Here is a 19,523-nt window from a genome sequence, read left to right as displayed (position 1 = left end):
TTACTCCAACTATCTAATCTCCTAAACCTCATTCATGCTCAATTTCCTTGAATTTGCATGGATATTAGTTCGCGAAGGGTATGATCTAAGTTTGACGAACATATTAAATGTGGATGAAATCTTTAAGCATAGGATGATGAATTTGGCTTTCATGAGCTTGAAAGAATTACCCTCAGATCAATTATTTAGGAAATGTGTGTGCATGCGAATTATTATTTTACATACATTATATACAGGGTGAGTCTTTGACTCGTACAAATATTTTAACAGTAGATTATTCTTGAGGTCAAAAGAAAGACTTTTTTTACCGTTTTTCCCGAATCGGCTCGGTTTAAAAGATACAGGCTGTTGGAACACCATAAAAAATGTTATTTTTAGTTTTATCATTAACGGTCTTATGGAATGAAATGAATTTCGGAATATATTTTGTCATTCATTTGATGAATCTTTTAGGAACACAAGATATCACCCATGTCTTCCAGTATTATCATTATGACTATTAGGAACCATAGAAACACCAAAAATTGAAAGAACCCAACACTTGAAACTAAGTTGGACGCTATCTTATGAATATTTGAACGTTTTGTAAAATAAATGTATTCCTCATATTTTCTTGAATAGGTAATGAGCCGTTTTCGAGACTCACAGATGTGTAGAGTCACAGATTTAGTTCGTTATTTAAGAGTAATTTTGTTTTTCCAGGGGTGGCACAGCTCATTATGAAAACTTAAAATGACTTTATCATTTTATCAGGGCCGAATCGGAAAAAATGGTATGAGAAAAAAGTGTTTCTTTTGATCTTAAGAATCTACTGTCAAAAAAGTTGTACGAGTCAAAGACGCACCCTGTTATGCATTTTAGAACGTGAGTGGATATAAAGTTTTCTCCATATTGTGACATGTAGAGTTGCTCCCCGAAATATATGAACTCTCTTTCAGGATTTTTAGGTGAATCAAAATGAGAAACAGTTAAGAAATTGTTAAAATTATACACCTATATAGAATTTTAACTATTTATTGTTTGATTTTTTGAAAAAAAATTAAGGTGCACTTTTTCTTGATTGTGTTGTTGATATTTTCGGAAGAGAATATTAATATACCTACCTACCTATAATATTGATGAAAATAAAACAACTAACAAAAAAGCATTTTATTTTGTTGACAATTGTAACAAGTATTAATTCAATTCTTTTTGACACAAGTAGGTCAAACAAGGAAAAATCAGATTCAGTAACCTTATCCAACTGCAACTACCAACTATCGAACTACGTCAGATTTCTGGGAGTCTACATTGATCAATTCCTCAATTGGCGTCAACACACAACAATCATTTCAGTGAAGTTGAGTAAAACATGCTTTGCACTAAGATCAATAACCCAATATATGAATGAGAAAACCTTAAGAACAGTATATTTTGGAAACTTTGAATCCACCTACAAATATGGAATAATTTTCTGGGGAACAAATGAAAACTTAGAGAAAATATTCCTAATTCAGAAGAGAGCAATTCGAATAATTTACAAAATGAAATTTAGGGAATCATGTAGAGGAACTTTTAGATTTAGAGGAATTTTCACTGTTTATGGCCTGTATTTGTTTGAATGCCTTATGTTCTTACATAAAAATAGGAGTAGTTTCATATCTGAGAATATAAATAGTTACAACACAAGAAATTTAAATATAATGTTTCCAACCCATAGATTAACATTAACTGAGAAGAGCGATGCTTGTATGAGCATCAGAGCCTTCAATAAGTTACCAAATGATATAAAACGCATAAATAACTATAAATCGTTCAGGAATAAAGTTAAAAATCTACTGATTGCATTGGAACCATACAACCTCAGGGACTATTTTGAAGCTACTGAGTGAACTAAAAATTTTTGTGACGTCATTTCATTTAATTTTGGATTTATTGTAACTCTTCATGTAATTCGAATTTATCTGAAATAAAGAAATATCTTATCTTATCTTATCTTATCAAACTGGTTTTAGTGTTTTAAATGTTTTAGGTTTTATTTTTCAATTCAAGAAATTTTATATTTATGTTCTTATGATTATTATTTTTTTATAAATTGACATATTTGGTAAATTCGTCATGTCCACGTCAATATACTTGTTAATGTTACGAATGCTGACAAAACTATGAATATTTTTTTTTGTAGAAGTATCGAGAGAATCAAATAAATCAACATGCGTGATAGCATTTTAATTATTCATTAATAGTGGATAGAACTGTTGCATATTGATTTGAAGGATTGGAAAATAAAAAGTTTATGTCATATTGGAAATATCTCTGGCCCCTATGTTTCTCACGTTTAGAACATACTAAACGCCTCATATTTTCTGTAGACTTTATACGGAAACACACATCAACCTATGCATAGTGATGAGACACCTCTGTCAGCATACAGTAGGGTCACTCAAAAAGTCATGTTTGCGGTTGTCAAAGACCAATCTGCTGCCAATGTTTTTCTCACTGCCATTAAACGCCCTTCCCGACGTGGTCGGCCGTCGCGACGCGACGTTGTGCTAATAAAGACGCGTGTAGAGCGGTATTTCGGGGCACCCTTATTAGATCTTGGCAAACAATAAGCCGACCTCCGTATGTGTGGGATCAACGATTGTCGAAGTGGGGACTTGCTGGCATCGTTCACACCATGTAATGAATGTAATACAAGCCTCAAATGAATTATTGCATCAACAAATAGTTTGGTTAACTTCGACACCCTCCGGGACATTTAACTGTGTGCTGCGAACATTTAGAAGGATTATATTATATGTCGAAAATACTGGGGATCATTTATGTCATTTTGTGAGGAAATCTTAAATCAAGGCAGGATAATAAAGTCCACCGATATAAGGTGGTATCATTTTTATTGTTTTTTCAGTTTTTATTAAAAAACAACAAACAAAACAAAACAACAACATAACACATAACATATAACAACAATATAAAAGGACCAATAATTTCAGTGACTCAATAACAGTACTATTTCCCATTGAACAATGAAGCAATGACATGGAAAAAAGAAAACTCAGAATTAATAAATTCAAAAGAAATAATTTCTAGGAATAGGTAGGTATATTAGTTTAAGTCAGGAGAAGAAACGATCAGTTTTTCAACCATATCTACAAAGTGCTTTTCATGTTATCGTCTGTCCTACCAAAAAAAGTATGCACGCGATAATAAACTTGTCAATGCTTCAAGAATGACTACGATAATTGGATACAGGGTGGTTCAGATCTTAACCAAGAAATTTTAACTACGTTTTCTATGTCAAAATTAATCCTTAGTTCGTCATACAAACATATGTCGAGAAATGCTTCCTTTCCGAGATATAGATCTGGACCACCCTATCTCACTTCCACACAAATTTGACTTTGTTTTTTTTGAAACGATGAGGTTTTCGGATACAACGCATCTAACTTTACATCGTTAGGTGCCTATTCTGATTTTCTCTGAAAAAATCAGATAAAAACTAAGGTGAATGAATAAATTAATTTTTTGCCGTTTTTGTATCGAGTGACAAGACGAAGAATTTTTGGAAAACCCTGTATATCACAAACCAGGTTTTTTTCTGAACGAACCTCATCCTCCAGATCTCAGTGATCTATTTTAAACTTTCAGCTTCCTAAAATATGAAATGCCTTTAGTATGCCTATATCAGTGAATCCATATTATTGGCAATTTTTTGTGAAAACCGTTAATATCTCCAAAATTATTAGAAATAGGGATAGGGCGGCGCTTGACAAAAATACTCAGATGAGTAAAGAGAAGCGAAAAAGTTATAATAAATAGTGTGTCCATTTGAAGTAACGTAAACCGTAGTACCCAAATATTCAGAACAATTTTCGATTATTGGTTACGTCCATATTATAAACATTAAAATAATTTTCGCAGGAATTTGGACAAATTTTTATTCGTTATCCTTTTAGTACATCGCCAACGTTTCGAATCGGTTGTGATTCTTTCTCAAGGCTGGAATGTCAAAATAAAACTAGAAACAGATAAAAACGACCTAGAGACGATCTACCACTCACATGGGATTATACCTGATCACATTCCAAAACTTCAACTAATCAAAGATATAGAAAATTTCACACAAACAACGTTTCAAGATGAGGATGAGAGAAACCAGGTCAGAGGAAGATGCGTTGGAATAATCAACAACTTTGTGAGAATGAACCGACAACCCAAAGACCCATTCAAACAACACTTTATACGAACTGGAAGATTCATCAAGGAACACCCGGAAATAATCATAGGAAACTCAGATAAAGGTAACACCACGGTAATAATGTATAAAGACGAATATGTTACAGAGGCTAAAAAAATGCTGAATGATGGAGCAACATACAGGGCATTACCATCTGACCCAACCAAAAGAATCCAGAACAAAATTAATAATTACTTAAAACTACTTAAGAAAGACTCGATCATAACAGAATCACAGTACAAGATGCTAATATCGTATAATAATGTAGCACCGAAAATATACTTCCTTAGGAAAACCCATAAAAGAGAAGTAAAATTAAGACCTGTAGTTAGTAGCATAAAATCTCCCAGCTACAAAATTGCAAAATTCCTACACGAAATACTCAGTGATGTTCTATCAACCTCTGTGTTCGATGTTAAAAACTCATTCATGTTGGTTGAAGAACTGAAATCAACAGTAGTACCGGATGGTTATGAATTAGTGTCACTAGATGTAATTTCTTTGTTTACAAACATTCCGAAAGAATTGGTCATCAAAACAATCAAAGATCAATGGCACTATATTAAAAACTTCACGAATTTGAGAAGGAAAGAATTTGTTCATCTTGTAGATTTATGTTTTGAAGGAGGGTACTTTGTTTTTGAGGGTGTTTTCTATGATCAAATAGAGGGTACAGCAATGGGTTCCCCGGCGAGCTCAACATTTGCGAAATTAGTTATGCTCGCTTTGTTTACGTATGTGATATCAAAGTTGAATTTCCATATCCCTCTAATAAAACTCTATGTTGATGATACATTACTATTGATACCTAAAGAAAAAATTGAAGAGACTCTGAACGTTTTTAACTCATTCCACCAGAAAATAAGGTTTACCCTAGAAAGAGAAAAGAACCGGAGTATTCCATTTTTGGACATATTAATCATCAGAGAGAAAAATAGATTGAAAACAAATTGGTACACGAAGCCGATCAACACGGGTAGGTGCATAAATTTCCATTCCAATCACAGCTTCTCACAAAAGAGGAATATAGCAGGAAATTTGATAAATAGAGCGATTTCTCTGAGCGATGAGGAATATAGAATAAATAACTTGAATAAAGTGACTGAAATCCTGAAACAGAACAACTATCCAACATACTACATAAAAACCTGTATAAACATCTACAATAGAGCGAAACGTACTATCAGATCGAACATCGACACGGACGTAGAGACGGTGAGCACATCACAGAGCACATTAACATCACAACATATAACAACTAAAAAATATTTCAAACTAGTATTTTATCCTACATTGTCATATAAGATTGAAAGAATTTTCCGCGAATACAATAGTGCTGCAGCATTCTATAATGTTCTCAATAATAAGATGAAATTTTACACAAAACTAAAAGAAAGAACACCAATTTTACAGCAATCAGAAATTGTTTATAAAATAGAATGCAATAACTGCACAAAAATGCTACATAGGCCAGACAAAACAACTACTACAGGAGAGGATAAGACAACATAAAAATGATGCAGAAAAATCTCACATAACACAGGGAACGGCTCTCGCTGCACACGTCCATGCTGAAGGACATAAATTCAACTTCTCGGAGGTCACAGTTCTGGATTACGAACCTATCTACGGTAGACGGCTAATTAGTGAAATGGTGCACATAAGGTCCAACAACACAGTAAACTATAGGGAAGACGTCCAACATCTCAGTTTGGTGTATGATAGTCTTATATTGGGCAATGCTGGGGTTCAGTGACTCAAAATGGTGATTCTTAATTATGGATACAACTGAGAGCTTTCGGAGCCTCGATGTTTGTGTTGTTTGTTCATTTTGGTATTTTATGGTGAAAGTCATTTGAATGTGTCTAAGGTGCATCCACCAAGAACAAAATGTTTTGATTTAGTTGTTAAGTTGTATATTACCATTGTTGTTTTTACCTTATTGTTTTTTACCCGAGATGTGATATTTTAACGAACATATATAATGTTTTATGGGAGAGTTGAATGTCATCTCCATGTCACTCATTGCGATTTGTGGAACGTACCGTGAGACGATTCTGTTTACCCATGTCGTATTAACAACACATGAACCACTTGAAGATTGAATGAAATTTAATTCGAGATACTTATACAATTATTTTAATAAAATTGACGATATTCAATCCGATGAAATACGAGGTGAGTGGTAGATCGTCTCTAGGTCGTTTTTATCTGTTTCTAGTTTTATTTTGACATTCCAGCCTTGAGAAAGAATCACAACCGATTCGAAACGTTGGCGATGTACTAAAAGGATAACGAATAAAAATTTGTCCAAATTCCTGCGAAAATTATTTTAATGTTTATAATATGGACGTAACCAATAATCGAAATTTGATACCAGGGGGATTAATGAGTCACATCAGACATACTTACGGTGATGATGTGTTTTCTCGATGCAAAAATATTGTCAATTTGAACAGGAAACTGGCGTCACTGAGTAACAGAGTGATTTTCCTGTTGCAATGCAGATCAAAGGAGGTGTTCCCATCACATATAATAAATAATATCAGACAGGTTTATACACTGGAACTGGAGGAACATCCTTATTCATATTTGGTTGACAGGACCATGAAAAAGTTCCGTAGGTCAATTTTGAATATAGAAATCAAGATATCCATTTGGAAAAGAGATAACACGGAACAAAAACTGAGAAAAGCGCAAGAATGGGTGGTAGACAAAGTGAACAGTACCACATATAGTGCGATTACAGGCGCAGGAATCAGAAATTTTCAGAAAGTATTCCAGAGAGTCAAAACCGAAAATATTAAAAAGCTCGATAGACTAATTGTAGACCAGAGACACCCTGTGGGTGCTATACAGTCAGACCGATTCGTGAACAATTACACCGACGTCGCGATTCCTGAAGAAGTAAAACTAATTTTGGGACTCGGACCGAAACATGGGATTATACCTGATCACATTCCAAAACTTCAACTAATCAAAGATATAGAAAATTTCACACAAACAACGTTTCAAGATGAGGATGAGAGAAACCAGGTCAGAGGAAGATGCGTTGGAATAATCAACAACTTTGTGAGAATGAACCGACAACCCAAAGACCCATTCAAACAACACTTTATACGAACTGGAAGATTCATCAAGGAACACCCGGAAATAATCATAGGAAACTCAGATAAAGGTAACACCACGGTAATAATGTATAAAGACGAATATGTTACAGAGGCTAAAAAAATGCTGAATGATGGAGCAACATACAGGGCATTACCATCTGACCCAACCAAAAGAATCCAGAACAAAATTAATAATTACTTAAAACTACTTAAGAAAGACTCGATCATAACAGAATCACAGTACAAGATGCTAATATCGTATAATAATGTAGCACCGAAAATATACTTCCTTAGGAAAACCCATAAAAGAGAAGTAAAATTAAGACCTGTAGTTAGTAGCATAAAATCTCCCAGCTACAAAATTGCAAAATTCCTACACGAAATACTCAGTGATGTTCTATCAACCTCTGTGTTCGATGTTAAAAACTCATTCATGTTGGTTGAAGAACTGAAATCAACAGTAGTACCGGATGGTTATGAATTAGTGTCACTAGATGTAATTTCTTTGTTTACAAACATTCCGAAAGAATTGGTCATCAAAACAATCAAAGATCAATGGCACTATATTAAAAACTTCACGAATTTGAGAAGGAAAGAATTTGTTCATCTTGTAGATTTATGTTTTGAAGGAGGGTACTTTGTTTTTGAGGGTGTTTTCTATGATCAAATAGAGGGTACAGCAATGGGTTCCCCGGCGAGCTCAACATTTGCGAAATTAGTTATGCTCGCTTTGTTTACGTATGTGATATCAAAGTTGAATTTCCATATCCCTCTAATAAAACTCTATGTTGATGATACATTACTATTGATACCTAAAGAAAAAATTGAAGAGACTCTGAACGTTTTTAACTCATTCCACCAGAAAATAAGGTTTACCCTAGAAAGAGAAAAGAACCGGAGTATTCCATTTTTGGACATATTAATCATCAGAGAGAAAAATAGATTGAAAACAAATTGGTACACGAAGCCGATCAACACGGGTAGGTGCATAAATTTCCATTCCAATCACAGCTTCTCACAAAAGAGGAATATAGCAGGAAATTTGATAAATAGAGCGATTTCTCTGAGCGATGAGGAATATAGAATAAATAACTTGAATAAAGTGACTGAAATCCTGAAACAGAACAACTATCCAACATACTACATAAAAACCTGTATAAACATCTACAATAGAGCGAAACGTACTATCAGATCGAACATCGACACGGACGTAGAGACGGTGAGCACATCACAGAGCACATTAACATCACAACATATAACAACTAAAAAATATTTCAAACTAGTATTTTATCCTACATTGTCATATAAGATTGAAAGAATTTTCCGCGAATACAATAGTGCTGCAGCATTCTATAATGTTCTCAATAATAAGATGAAATTTTACACAAAACTAAAAGAAAGAACACCAATTTTACAGCAATCAGAAATTGTTTATAAAATAGAATGCAATAACTGCACAAAATGCTACATAGGCCAGACAAAACAACTACTACAGGAGAGGATAAGACAACATAAAAATGATGCAGAAAAATCTCACATAACACAGGGAACGGCTCTCGCTGCACACGTCCATGCTGAAGGACATAAATTCAACTTCTCGGAGGTCACAGTTCTGGATTACGAACCTATCTACGGTAGACGGCTAATTAGTGAAATGGTGCACATAAGGTCCAACAACACAGTAAACTATAGGGAAGACGTCCAACATCTCAGTTTGGTGTATGATAGTCTTATATTGAGCAATGCTGGGGTTCAGTGACTCAAAATGGTGATTCTTAATTATGGATACAACTGAGAGCTTTCGGAGCCTCGATGTTTGTGTTGTTTGTTCATTTTGGTATTTTATGGTGAAAGTCATTTGAATGTGTCTAAGGTGCATCCACCAAGAACAAAATGTTTTGATTTAGTTGTTAAGTTGTATATTACCATTGTTGTTTTTACCTTATTGTTTTTTACCCGAGATGTGATATTTTAACGAACATATATAATGTTTTATGGGAGAGTTGAATGTCATCTCCATGTCACTCATTGCGATTTGTGGAACGTACCGTGAGACGATTCTGTTTACCCATGTCGTATTAACAACACATGAACCACTTGAAGATTGAATGAAATTTAATTCGAGATACTTATACAATTATTTTAATAAAATTGACGATATTCAATCCGATGAAATACGAGGTGAGTGGTAGATCGTCTCTAGGTCGTTTTTATCTGTTTCTAGTTTTATTTTGACATTCCAGCCTTGAGAAAGAATCACAACCGATTCGAAACGTTGGCGATGTACTAAAAGGATAACGAATAAAAATTTGTCCAAATTCCTGCGAAAATTATTTTAATGTTTATAATATGGACGTAACCAATAATCGAAATTTGATACCAGGGGGATTAATGAGTCACATCAGACATACTTACGGTGATGATGTGTTTTCTCGATGCAAAAATATTGTCAATTTGAACAGGAAACTGGCGTCACTGAGTAACAGAGTGATTTTCCTGTTGCAATGCAGATCAAAGGAGGTGTTCCCATCACATATAATAAATAATATCAGACAGGTTTATACACTGGAACTGGAGGAACATCCTTATTCATATTTGGTTGACAGGACCATGAAAAAGTTCCGTAGGTCAATTTTGAATATAGAAATCAAGATATCCATTTGGAAAAGAGATAACACGGAACAAAAACTGAGAAAAGCGCAAGAATGGGTGGTAGACAAAGTGAACAGTACCACATATAGTGCGATTACAGGCGCAGGAATCAGAAATTTTCAGAAAGTATTCCAGAGAGTCAAAACCGAAAATATTAAAAAGCTCGATAGACTAATTGTAGACCAGAGACACCCTGTGGGTGCTATACAGTCAGACCGATTCGTGAACAATTACACCGACGTCGCGATTCCTGAAGAAGTAAAACTAATTTTGGGACTCGGACCGAAACATGGGATTATACCTGATCACATTCCAAAACTTCAACTAATCAAAGATATAGAAAATTTCACACAAACAACGTTTCAAGATGAGGATGAGAGAAACCAGGTCAGAGGAAGATGCGTTGGAATAATCAACAACTTTGTGAGAATGAACCGACAACCCAAAGACCCATTCAAACAACACTTTATACGAACTGGAAGATTCATCAAGGAACACCCGGAAATAATCATAGGAAACTCAGATAAAGGTAACACCACGGTAATAATGTATAAAGACGAATATGTTACAGAGGCTAAAAAAATGCTGAATGATGGAGCAACATACAGGGCATTACCATCTGACCCAACCAAAAGAATCCAGAACAAAATTAATAATTACTTAAAACTACTTAAGAAAGACTCGATCATAACAGAATCACAGTACAAGATGCTAATATCGTATAATAATGTAGCACCGAAAATATACTTCCTTAGGAAAACCCATAAAAGAGAAGTAAAATTAAGACCTGTAGTTAGTAGCATAAAATCTCCCAGCTACAAAATTGCAAAATTCCTACACGAAATACTCAGTGATGTTCTATCAACCTCTGTGTTCGATGTTAAAAACTCATTCATGTTGGTTGAAGAACTGAAATCAACAGTAGTACCGGATGGTTATGAATTAGTGTCACTAGATGTAATTTCTTTGTTTACAAACATTCCGAAAGAATTGGTCATCAAAACAATCAAAGATCAATGGCACTATATTAAAAACTTCACGAATTTGAGAAGGAAAGAATTTGTTCATCTTGTAGATTTATGTTTTGAAGGAGGGTACTTTGTTTTTGAGGGTGTTTTCTATGATCAAATAGAGGGTACAGCAATGGGTTCCCCGGCGAGCTCAACATTTGCGAAATTAGTTATGCTCGCTTTGTTTACGTATGTGATATCAAAGTTGAATTTCCATATCCCTCTAATAAAACTCTATGTTGATGATACATTACTATTGATACCTAAAGAAAAAATTGAAGAGACTCTGAACGTTTTTAACTCATTCCACCAGAAAATAAGGTTTACCCTAGAAAGAGAAAAGAACCGGAGTATTCCATTTTTGGACATATTAATCATCAGAGAGAAAAATAGATTGAAAACAAATTGGTACACGAAGCCGATCAACACGGGTAGGTGCATAAATTTCCATTCCAATCACAGCTTCTCACAAAAGAGGAATATAGCAGGAAATTTGATAAATAGAGCGATTTCTCTGAGCGATGAGGAATATAGAATAAATAACTTGAATAAAGTGACTGAAATCCTGAAACAGAACAACTATCCAACATACTACATAAAAACCTGTATAAACATCTACAATAGAGCGAAACGTACTATCAGATCGAACATCGACACGGACGTAGAGACGGTGAGCACATCACAGAGCACATTAACATCACAACATATAACAACTAAAAAATATTTCAAACTAGTATTTTATCCTACATTGTCATATAAGATTGAAAGAATTTTCCGCGAATACAATAGTGCTGCAGCATTCTATAATGTTCTCAATAATAAGATGAAATTTTACACAAAACTAAAAGAAAGAACACCAATTTTACAGCAATCAGAAATTGTTTATAAAATAGAATGCAATAACTGCACAAAATGCTACATAGGCCAGACAAAACAACTACTACAGGAGAGGATAAGACAACATAAAAATGATGCAGAAAAATCTCACATAACACAGGGAACGGCTCTCGCTGCACACGTCCATGCTGAAGGACATAAATTCAACTTCTCGGAGGTCACAGTTCTGGATTACGAACCTATCTACGGTAGACGGCTAATTAGTGAAATGGTGCACATAAGGTCCAACAACACAGTAAACTATAGGGAAGACGTCCAACATCTCAGTTTGGTGTATGATAGTCTTATATTGGGCAATGCTGGGGTTCAGTGACTCAAAATGGTGATTCTTAATTATGGATACAACTGAGAGCTTTCGGAGCCTCGATGTTTGTGTTGTTTGTTCATTTTGGTATTTTATGGTGAAAGTCATTTGAATGTGTCTAAGGTGCATCCACCAAGAACAAAATGTTTTGATTTAGTTGTTAAGTTGTATATTACCATTGTTGTTTTTACCTTATTGTTTTTTACCCGAGATGTGATATTTTAACGAACATATATAATGTTTTATGGGAGAGTTGAATGTCATCTCCATGTCACTCATTGCGATTTGTGGAACGTACCGTGAGACGATTCTGTTTACCCATGTCGTATTAACAACACATGAACCACTTGAAGATTGAATGAAATTTAATTCGAGATACTTATACAATTATTTTAATAAAATTGACGATATTCAATCCGATGAAATACGAGGTGAGTGGTAGATCGTCTCTAGGTCGTTTTTATCTGTTTCTAGTTTTATTTTGACATTCCAGCCTTGAGAAAGAATCACAACCGATTCGAAACGTTGGCGATGTACTAAAAGGATAACGAATAAAAATTTGTCCAAATTCCTGCGAAAATTATTTTAATGTTTATAATATGGACGTAACCAATAATCGAAATTTGATACCAGGGGGATTAATGAGTCACATCAGACATACTTACGGTGATGATGTGTTTTCTCGATGCAAAAATATTGTCAATTTGAACAGGAAACTGGCGTCACTGAGTAACAGAGTGATTTTCCTGTTGCAATGCAGATCAAAGGAGGTGTTCCCATCACATATAATAAATAATATCAGACAGGTTTATACACTGGAACTGGAGGAACATCCTTATTCATATTTGGTTGACAGGACCATGAAAAAGTTCCGTAGGTCAATTTTGAATATAGAAATCAAGATATCCATTTGGAAAAGAGATAACACGGAACAAAAACTGAGAAAAGCGCAAGAATGGGTGGTAGACAAAGTGAACAGTACCACATATAGTGCGATTACAGGCGCAGGAATCAGAAATTTTCAGAAAGTATTCCAGAGAGTCAAAACCGAAAATATTAAAAAGCTCGATAGACTAATTGTAGACCAGAGACACCCTGTGGGTGCTATACAGTCAGACCGATTCGTGAACAATTACACCGACGTCGCGATTCCTGAAGAAGTAAAACTAATTTTGGGACTCGGACCGAAACATGGGATTATACCTGATCACATTCCAAAACTTCAACTAATCAAAGATATAGAAAATTTCACACAAACAACGTTTCAAGATGAGGATGAGAGAAACCAGGTCAGAGGAAGATGCGTTGGAATAATCAACAACTTTGTGAGAATGAACCGACAACCCAAAGACCCATTCAAACAACACTTTATACGAACTGGAAGATTCATCAAGGAACACCCGGAAATAATCATAGGAAACTCAGATAAAGGTAACACCACGGTAATAATGTATAAAGACGAATATGTTACAGAGGCTAAAAAAATGCTGAATGATGGAGCAACATACAGGGCATTACCATCTGACCCAACCAAAAGAATCCAGAACAAAATTAATAATTACTTAAAACTACTTAAGAAAGACTCGATCATAACAGAATCACAGTACAAGATGCTAATATCGTATAATAATGTAGCACCGAAAATATACTTCCTTAGGAAAACCCATAAAAGAGAAGTAAAATTAAGACCTGTAGTTAGTAGCATAAAATCTCCCAGCTACAAAATTGCAAAATTCCTACACGAAATACTCAGTGATGTTCTATCAACCTCTGTGTTCGATGTTAAAAACTCATTCATGTTGGTTGAAGAACTGAAATCAACAGTAGTACCGGATGGTTATGAATTAGTGTCACTAGATGTAATTTCTTTGTTTACAAACATTCCGAAAGAATTGGTCATCAAAACAATCAAAGATCAATGGCACTATATTAAAAACTTCACGAATTTGAGAAGGAAAGAATTTGTTCATCTTGTAGATTTATGTTTTGAAGGAGGGTACTTTGTTTTTGAGGGTGTTTTCTATGATCAAATAGAGGGTACAGCAATGGGTTCCCCGGCGAGCTCAACATTTGCGAAATTAGTTATGCTCGCTTTGTTTACGTATGTGATATCAAAGTTGAATTTCCATATCCCTCTAATAAAACTCTATGTTGATGATACATTACTATTGATACCTAAAGAAAAAATTGAAGAGACTCTGAACGTTTTTAACTCATTCCACCAGAAAATAAGGTTTACCCTAGAAAGAGAAAAGAACCGGAGTATTCCATTTTTGGACATATTAATCATCAGAGAGAAAAATAGATTGAAAACAAATTGGTACACGAAGCCGATCAACACGGGTAGGTGCATAAATTTCCATTCCAATCACAGCTTCTCACAAAAGAGGAATATAGCAGGAAATTTGATAAATAGAGCGATTTCTCTGAGCGATGAGGAATATAGAATAAATAACTTGAATAAAGTGACTGAAATCCTGAAACAGAACAACTATCCAACATACTACATAAAAACCTGTATAAACATCTACAATAGAGCGAAACGTACTATCAGATCGAACATCGACACGGACGTAGAGACGGTGAGCACATCACAGAGCACATTAACATCACAACATATAACAACTAAAAAATATTTCAAACTAGTATTTTATCCTACATTGTCATATAAGATTGAAAGAATTTTCCGCGAATACAATAGTGCTGCAGCATTCTATAATGTTCTCAATAATAAGATGAAATTTTACACAAAACTAAAAGAAAGAACACCAATTTTACAGCAATCAGAAATTGTTTATAAAATAGAATGCAATAACTGCACAAAAATGCTACATAGGCCAGACAAAACAACTACTACAGGAGAGGATAAGACAACATAAAAATGATGCAGAAAAATCTCACATAACACAGGGAACGGCTCTCGCTGCACACGTCCATGCTGAAGGACATAAATTCAACTTCTCGGAGGTCACAGTTCTGGATTACGAACCTATCTACGGTAGACGGCTAATTAGTGAAATGGTGCACATAAGGTCCAACAACACAGTAAACTATAGGGAAGACGTCCAACATCTCAGTTTGGTGTATGATAGTCTTATATTGGGCAATGCTGGGGTTCAGTGACTCAAAATGGTGATTCTTAATTATGGATACAACTGAGAGCTTTCGGAGCCTCGATGTTTGTGTTGTTTGTTCATTTTGGTATTTTATGGTGAAAGTCATTTGAATGTGTCTAAGGTGCATCCACCAAGAACAAAATGTTTTGATTTAGTTGTTAAGTTGTATATTACCATTGTTGTTTTTACCTTATTGTTTTTTACCCGAGATGTGATATTTTAACGAACATATATAATGTTTTATGGGAGAGTTGAATGTCATCTCCATGTCACTCATTGCGATTTGTGGAACGTACCGTGAGACGATTCTGTTTACCCATGTCGTATTAACAACACATGAACCACTTGAAGATTGAATGAAATTTAATTCGAGATACTTATACAATTATTTTAATAAAATTGACGATATTCAATCCGATGAAATACGAGGTGAGTGGTAGATCGTCTCTAGGTCGTTTTTATCTGTTTCTAGTTTTATTTTGACATTCCAGCCTTGAGAAAGAATCACAACCGATTCGAAACGTTGGCGATGTACTAAAAGGATAACGAATAAAAATTTGTCCAAATTCCTGCGAAAATTATTTTAATATTCAGAACAATCCTATGATCTGTTCTCCGTAAACGTTTAACCCACTCACCGTGGAACACTCTGTATACTACCTTTGAGTATTCAAGATACTGCAGTATTCAATGATACTACAGTATTCAATGATACTACGGAAAAAAAGGATTCCGTTAGAAGACAAAATACTAAGAATGAAGAAGAAAAATTATTCGGAATATTGGACACTGTTTTATTTCTATTGTTTATTTCGTGATAATGCCGACGTTTCGAAACAAATTCGTTTCATTTTCAAGGCTAAAAATAAATACAAAATATATCATAAGACATACAATATGACATAACATGAAAATAAATTACCTAGTTACGATAAACAATATTGTACGCTTCTTAAAAACATCTAGACATCTTTCAGAAATCCAAAATTTATAGAGAAGGTATGCAAACATCTATCTTATCAGATATTATTTCCACGTTTATGAAGTTGCATCCACATTATGCCGCTGTGTGCCAATTGGCAAGGCCGCTCGTCAAAGCCATCTTTTTGGAAATTTTCCGATAGTCACCTTTCGAGTGGATTATCTCTAGATAAACATAACCGTTAGATGGAAATGTGAGACATATTCTGAAAGAGCAACTCTTCTAGTTATAAATCTGAAAATTTGATCGAGCTCGATTCAGACGTTCTGTCTTGACGATTATTGTGATTCCATATTTTTTGAAATTTTACGATAGTCACCGTTCGAGAAGTTTTTCTCTCAATAAACATAACCGTAGATGGCAATGTGATACATATTCTGAAAGAGCAACTCTTCTCTTAATAAATCCGACAATTTCATCCATCTGGGCGCAACCGTTCGATCTTGACGGATTCTCAAGTGAAATTTGCAATTTTTGAAAAATGCCATGTCCAAGATGAGAATGTAAACGAAGGGAGACAGGCTCTCGAAATTGCTCGCAATAGATTCAGCGTGTTCGAAAACCTATATTTCCATACAAAAATTTCAAATATCTGGCCCTGTTTAGGAGAAAATATTATTTTTGTTGTCCTCTTTACATTTTCGTGTTGACTTCGAAGAGCTCTCTGGAGTACAATTCTCTATTGAAGCATCAACTGTTCGGTTTTCTTCAATCTTCGGAACAAATTATATGCACTCCATATCCTAGGATAGTAATAGAACATCCTGATTTTCAGACAGAGTAGCAAATAGGTCATTTTCGGGGGGTCTAACCCCTTGCTCATTTTTGACCAAAAAAATTGAGATTTTCGAAATCGAGTTTTTGTGCTAGGGTGGAAGCCTTGGCAATGCTGATTATATAACCGGAAATCCCAATTGGATCAGACAAATATAACAGGAGATATCGCAAATTGAAAATTTGCTCAGTCTTCAGTCTTCTACAAACCTCCATTTGTGATTTTTTTCAAAAAACAGTAAATAACTCGAAAACGGCTCAAGATGGCTATAGGGAAATGTACATAAAATGAATGTGGAATATAAAGATACAACCGAAAATGTCAGAATATTCAGGGTGTTCCATTTGCATTAAGAGATTTGGTGCCATTTCCGATACAACAGGAAGTCATTGATATTTTAAAATATATCAGAAATGAAGTTCTAACCGACTTATCTTCATATAAAATTTGCACGTTTTCGAACAATGTAATTGTTCTTCTCAACGAGACATTTAGTGAAGGAATTGGTGTCTTGGTTCAGTTGTAGACTGACCATCAAGCATTTTCGTTTTCAACCCCCAGAATTCCAGCTGTCTATAAGCAAATATGTACACACCCAGAATCCGATAATAGATCTTCGCTCGTATACTTCCTACCATTGACAAAAAAAACAACTTTCTTGAATAAAAATTACATAATGGACCGTGTTACCGGACCGACGCAGTCAACAATGACTTCTTCTACCTCTGTGGTGACCGCGGCGGAAGTAGCAGGATAAAGGCGAAAAACACGTGTTTACGGGGATGTTTCCTTGTCGCCTTTCAATTACAACTTATAAAATAATCTTTCGGCGTAGGACAATCGATCACACCCTTACCTGCGTCCTTTTTCACCGTGTAAAATGCGACGCAGTGCGTTGGTCGTTACGAACCGCTTACGGAATGGTGTGTCTGAGGAGACAATCGCTTTCACCCCGCCCTATGTGTTCGGGCGTTGTTGAATTATTCGGTTCTTCCCTTCTTGATTCGAGCTATAGCAATCGATTACATGGAAGGTCCCATAGAGATTTTCGTTTCATTCTATTATGTAATTGATGACCCTGTTTGTACATCTGCCGTGATTACGGTTTGATCTTCGTTGGGATTCGTGGGGCTAACTTACAAAATTGAGTTTGTACGAAAATACAGGGTGAGCCTTTGAGTCATACCAATATTTTAACAGAAGATTCTTGAGGTGAAAAGAAACACTTTTTACCTATACCATTTTTTTTGATTCGGTCTTGATAAAAAGATATAGCCAGTTTAAGTTTTCATAATCGTACCACCCCTGAACAAAATTACCTTCAGAATAACTAGGTAAATCTAAGACACTACACATCTGTGGATCTTTCGAAAAGAGTTGTGTTCGGTCAAAGCACCAAATTTTTCGAATTTCACAGATGTGTTTTATTTTTGAACATCAAATTACTAGAAAACGGCACCTTATACGAGAAAATATGAAGAATACTTTTATTTTACGAAACGTTCAAATATTTATTAGGGAGATATCGTCCAACTTAGTTTCAGGAGTTGGGTTCTTGGAATTTTTGGTATTTTCATGGTGCGTAATGGTCATAATGAGAAAACTGGAAGACGTGAGTGATATCTTGTGTTCGAAATAGATTCATCAAATGAATGAAAAACTATATTTCGAAATTCATTTCATTCCATGAAACCGTGTGTGAGAGAGAACAACAACAACCTGTTTCGTTTGAACCGAGCTGATTCGAAAAAAATGGTAAAGGAAAAAAGTAGTTGTTTTAGCTCAAAAATCTACTGTTGAAATATTTGTACGAGTCAAAGATCCATCCTGTATATTCGACTTATCGATTTTCAGATAGGTCGATCAGAATGATATCCTGAAAAGAATTATCCCAATTTTCTGGAAATTTAATTAATACTCCTTAATTTTCTGGGTTGGAGTGAAATTTTATTGAGAACTATTAAAACCCATTCGAAAATTTGTCCTCTCGTCAAATAACTGCAATATTTGGGCTTTATTTAATTTTCCCTCTCGGGCTCAACTTCCGATGGCAAAAAATATTTGCCTTCAAAAAGAGGCCTTAGGTAGGTACTAGAGAAATTAATGGTTGGGCCAATTGAATGACGGTTTTTTCTTTCAATTTCATTTAGTTTTTGTTTAAGGAAGAAAAATTCAAGATGGAAGAAGGGTATTGCAAATTGGCGCATGAGCTTGTTTCCATTTGAGCTTGATGTCGCCACTGGAAGATCTGACTTGTTACTTGTTACCCCCCCATTGTGCGAGTTTCGAAATAGAAGGAATAAAAGTTTCACAAAGTCTAAACTAAACACATTCCATCGTCAGGTTCCTTAGAAATATTACGTCAATAGAATATGATAAAACTATCAGTATAAGTTGAGGCTACTGAATGAAAGTCTGGTCTTATTAATCTCAACACTTACATGCTTTGGCACGAGGT

At 34.8% G+C, this 19,523-nt stretch overlaps 4 protein-coding genes across 4 annotated transcripts; all 4 read left to right on the top strand.

Annotated features, from left to right (window-relative positions):
* The first annotated feature begins 4,183 nt into the window (after nt 1-4,183).
* Nucleotides 4,184-5,731, top strand: LOC123310394. Its single transcript, XM_044893864.1, has one exon. It carries the CDS (start codon nt 4,184-4,186, stop codon nt 5,729-5,731), a length of 1,548 nt encoding a protein of 515 aa, XP_044749799.1.
* Nucleotides 5,732-6,565: 834 nt separating this feature from the next.
* LOC123310393 lies at nt 6,566-9,088 on the top strand. Its single transcript, XM_044893863.1, has one exon. The coding sequence runs from the start codon at nt 6,566-6,568 to the stop codon at nt 9,086-9,088; it is 2,523 nt and encodes an 840-aa protein (XP_044749798.1).
* A 590-nt stretch (nt 9,089-9,678) lies between these two features.
* LOC123310392 lies at nt 9,679-12,201 on the top strand. Its single transcript, XM_044893862.1, has one exon. It carries the CDS (start codon nt 9,679-9,681, stop codon nt 12,199-12,201), a length of 2,523 nt encoding a protein of 840 aa, XP_044749797.1.
* Nucleotides 12,202-12,791: 590 nt separating this feature from the next.
* On the top strand, nt 12,792-15,071 carry LOC123310391. Its single transcript, XM_044893860.1, has one exon. The coding sequence runs from the start codon at nt 12,792-12,794 to the stop codon at nt 15,069-15,071; it is 2,280 nt and encodes a 759-aa protein (XP_044749795.1).
* Nucleotides 15,072-19,523: the final 4,452 nt, after the last annotated feature.

This window comes from Coccinella septempunctata, chromosome 3, assembly GCF_907165205.1.
Source record: "Coccinella septempunctata chromosome 3, icCocSept1.1, whole genome shotgun sequence".
NCBI lineage: Eukaryota > Metazoa > Arthropoda > Insecta > Coleoptera > Coccinellidae > Coccinella > Coccinella septempunctata.
This window is presented reverse-complemented; position numbering and strand designations above follow the sequence as displayed.

What these genes read in the sequence shown, in the direction of transcription:
- LOC123310394 (XM_044893864.1), top strand. Translation starts at nt 4,184, where the DNA reads ATGAACCGACAACCCAAAGACCCATTCAAACAACACTTTATACGAACT.
- LOC123310393 (XM_044893863.1), top strand. Translation starts at nt 6,566, where the DNA reads ATGGACGTAACCAATAATCGAAATTTGATACCAGGGGGATTAATGAGT.
- LOC123310392 (XM_044893862.1), top strand. Translation starts at nt 9,679, where the DNA reads ATGGACGTAACCAATAATCGAAATTTGATACCAGGGGGATTAATGAGT.
- LOC123310391 (XM_044893860.1), top strand. Translation starts at nt 12,792, where the DNA reads ATGGACGTAACCAATAATCGAAATTTGATACCAGGGGGATTAATGAGT.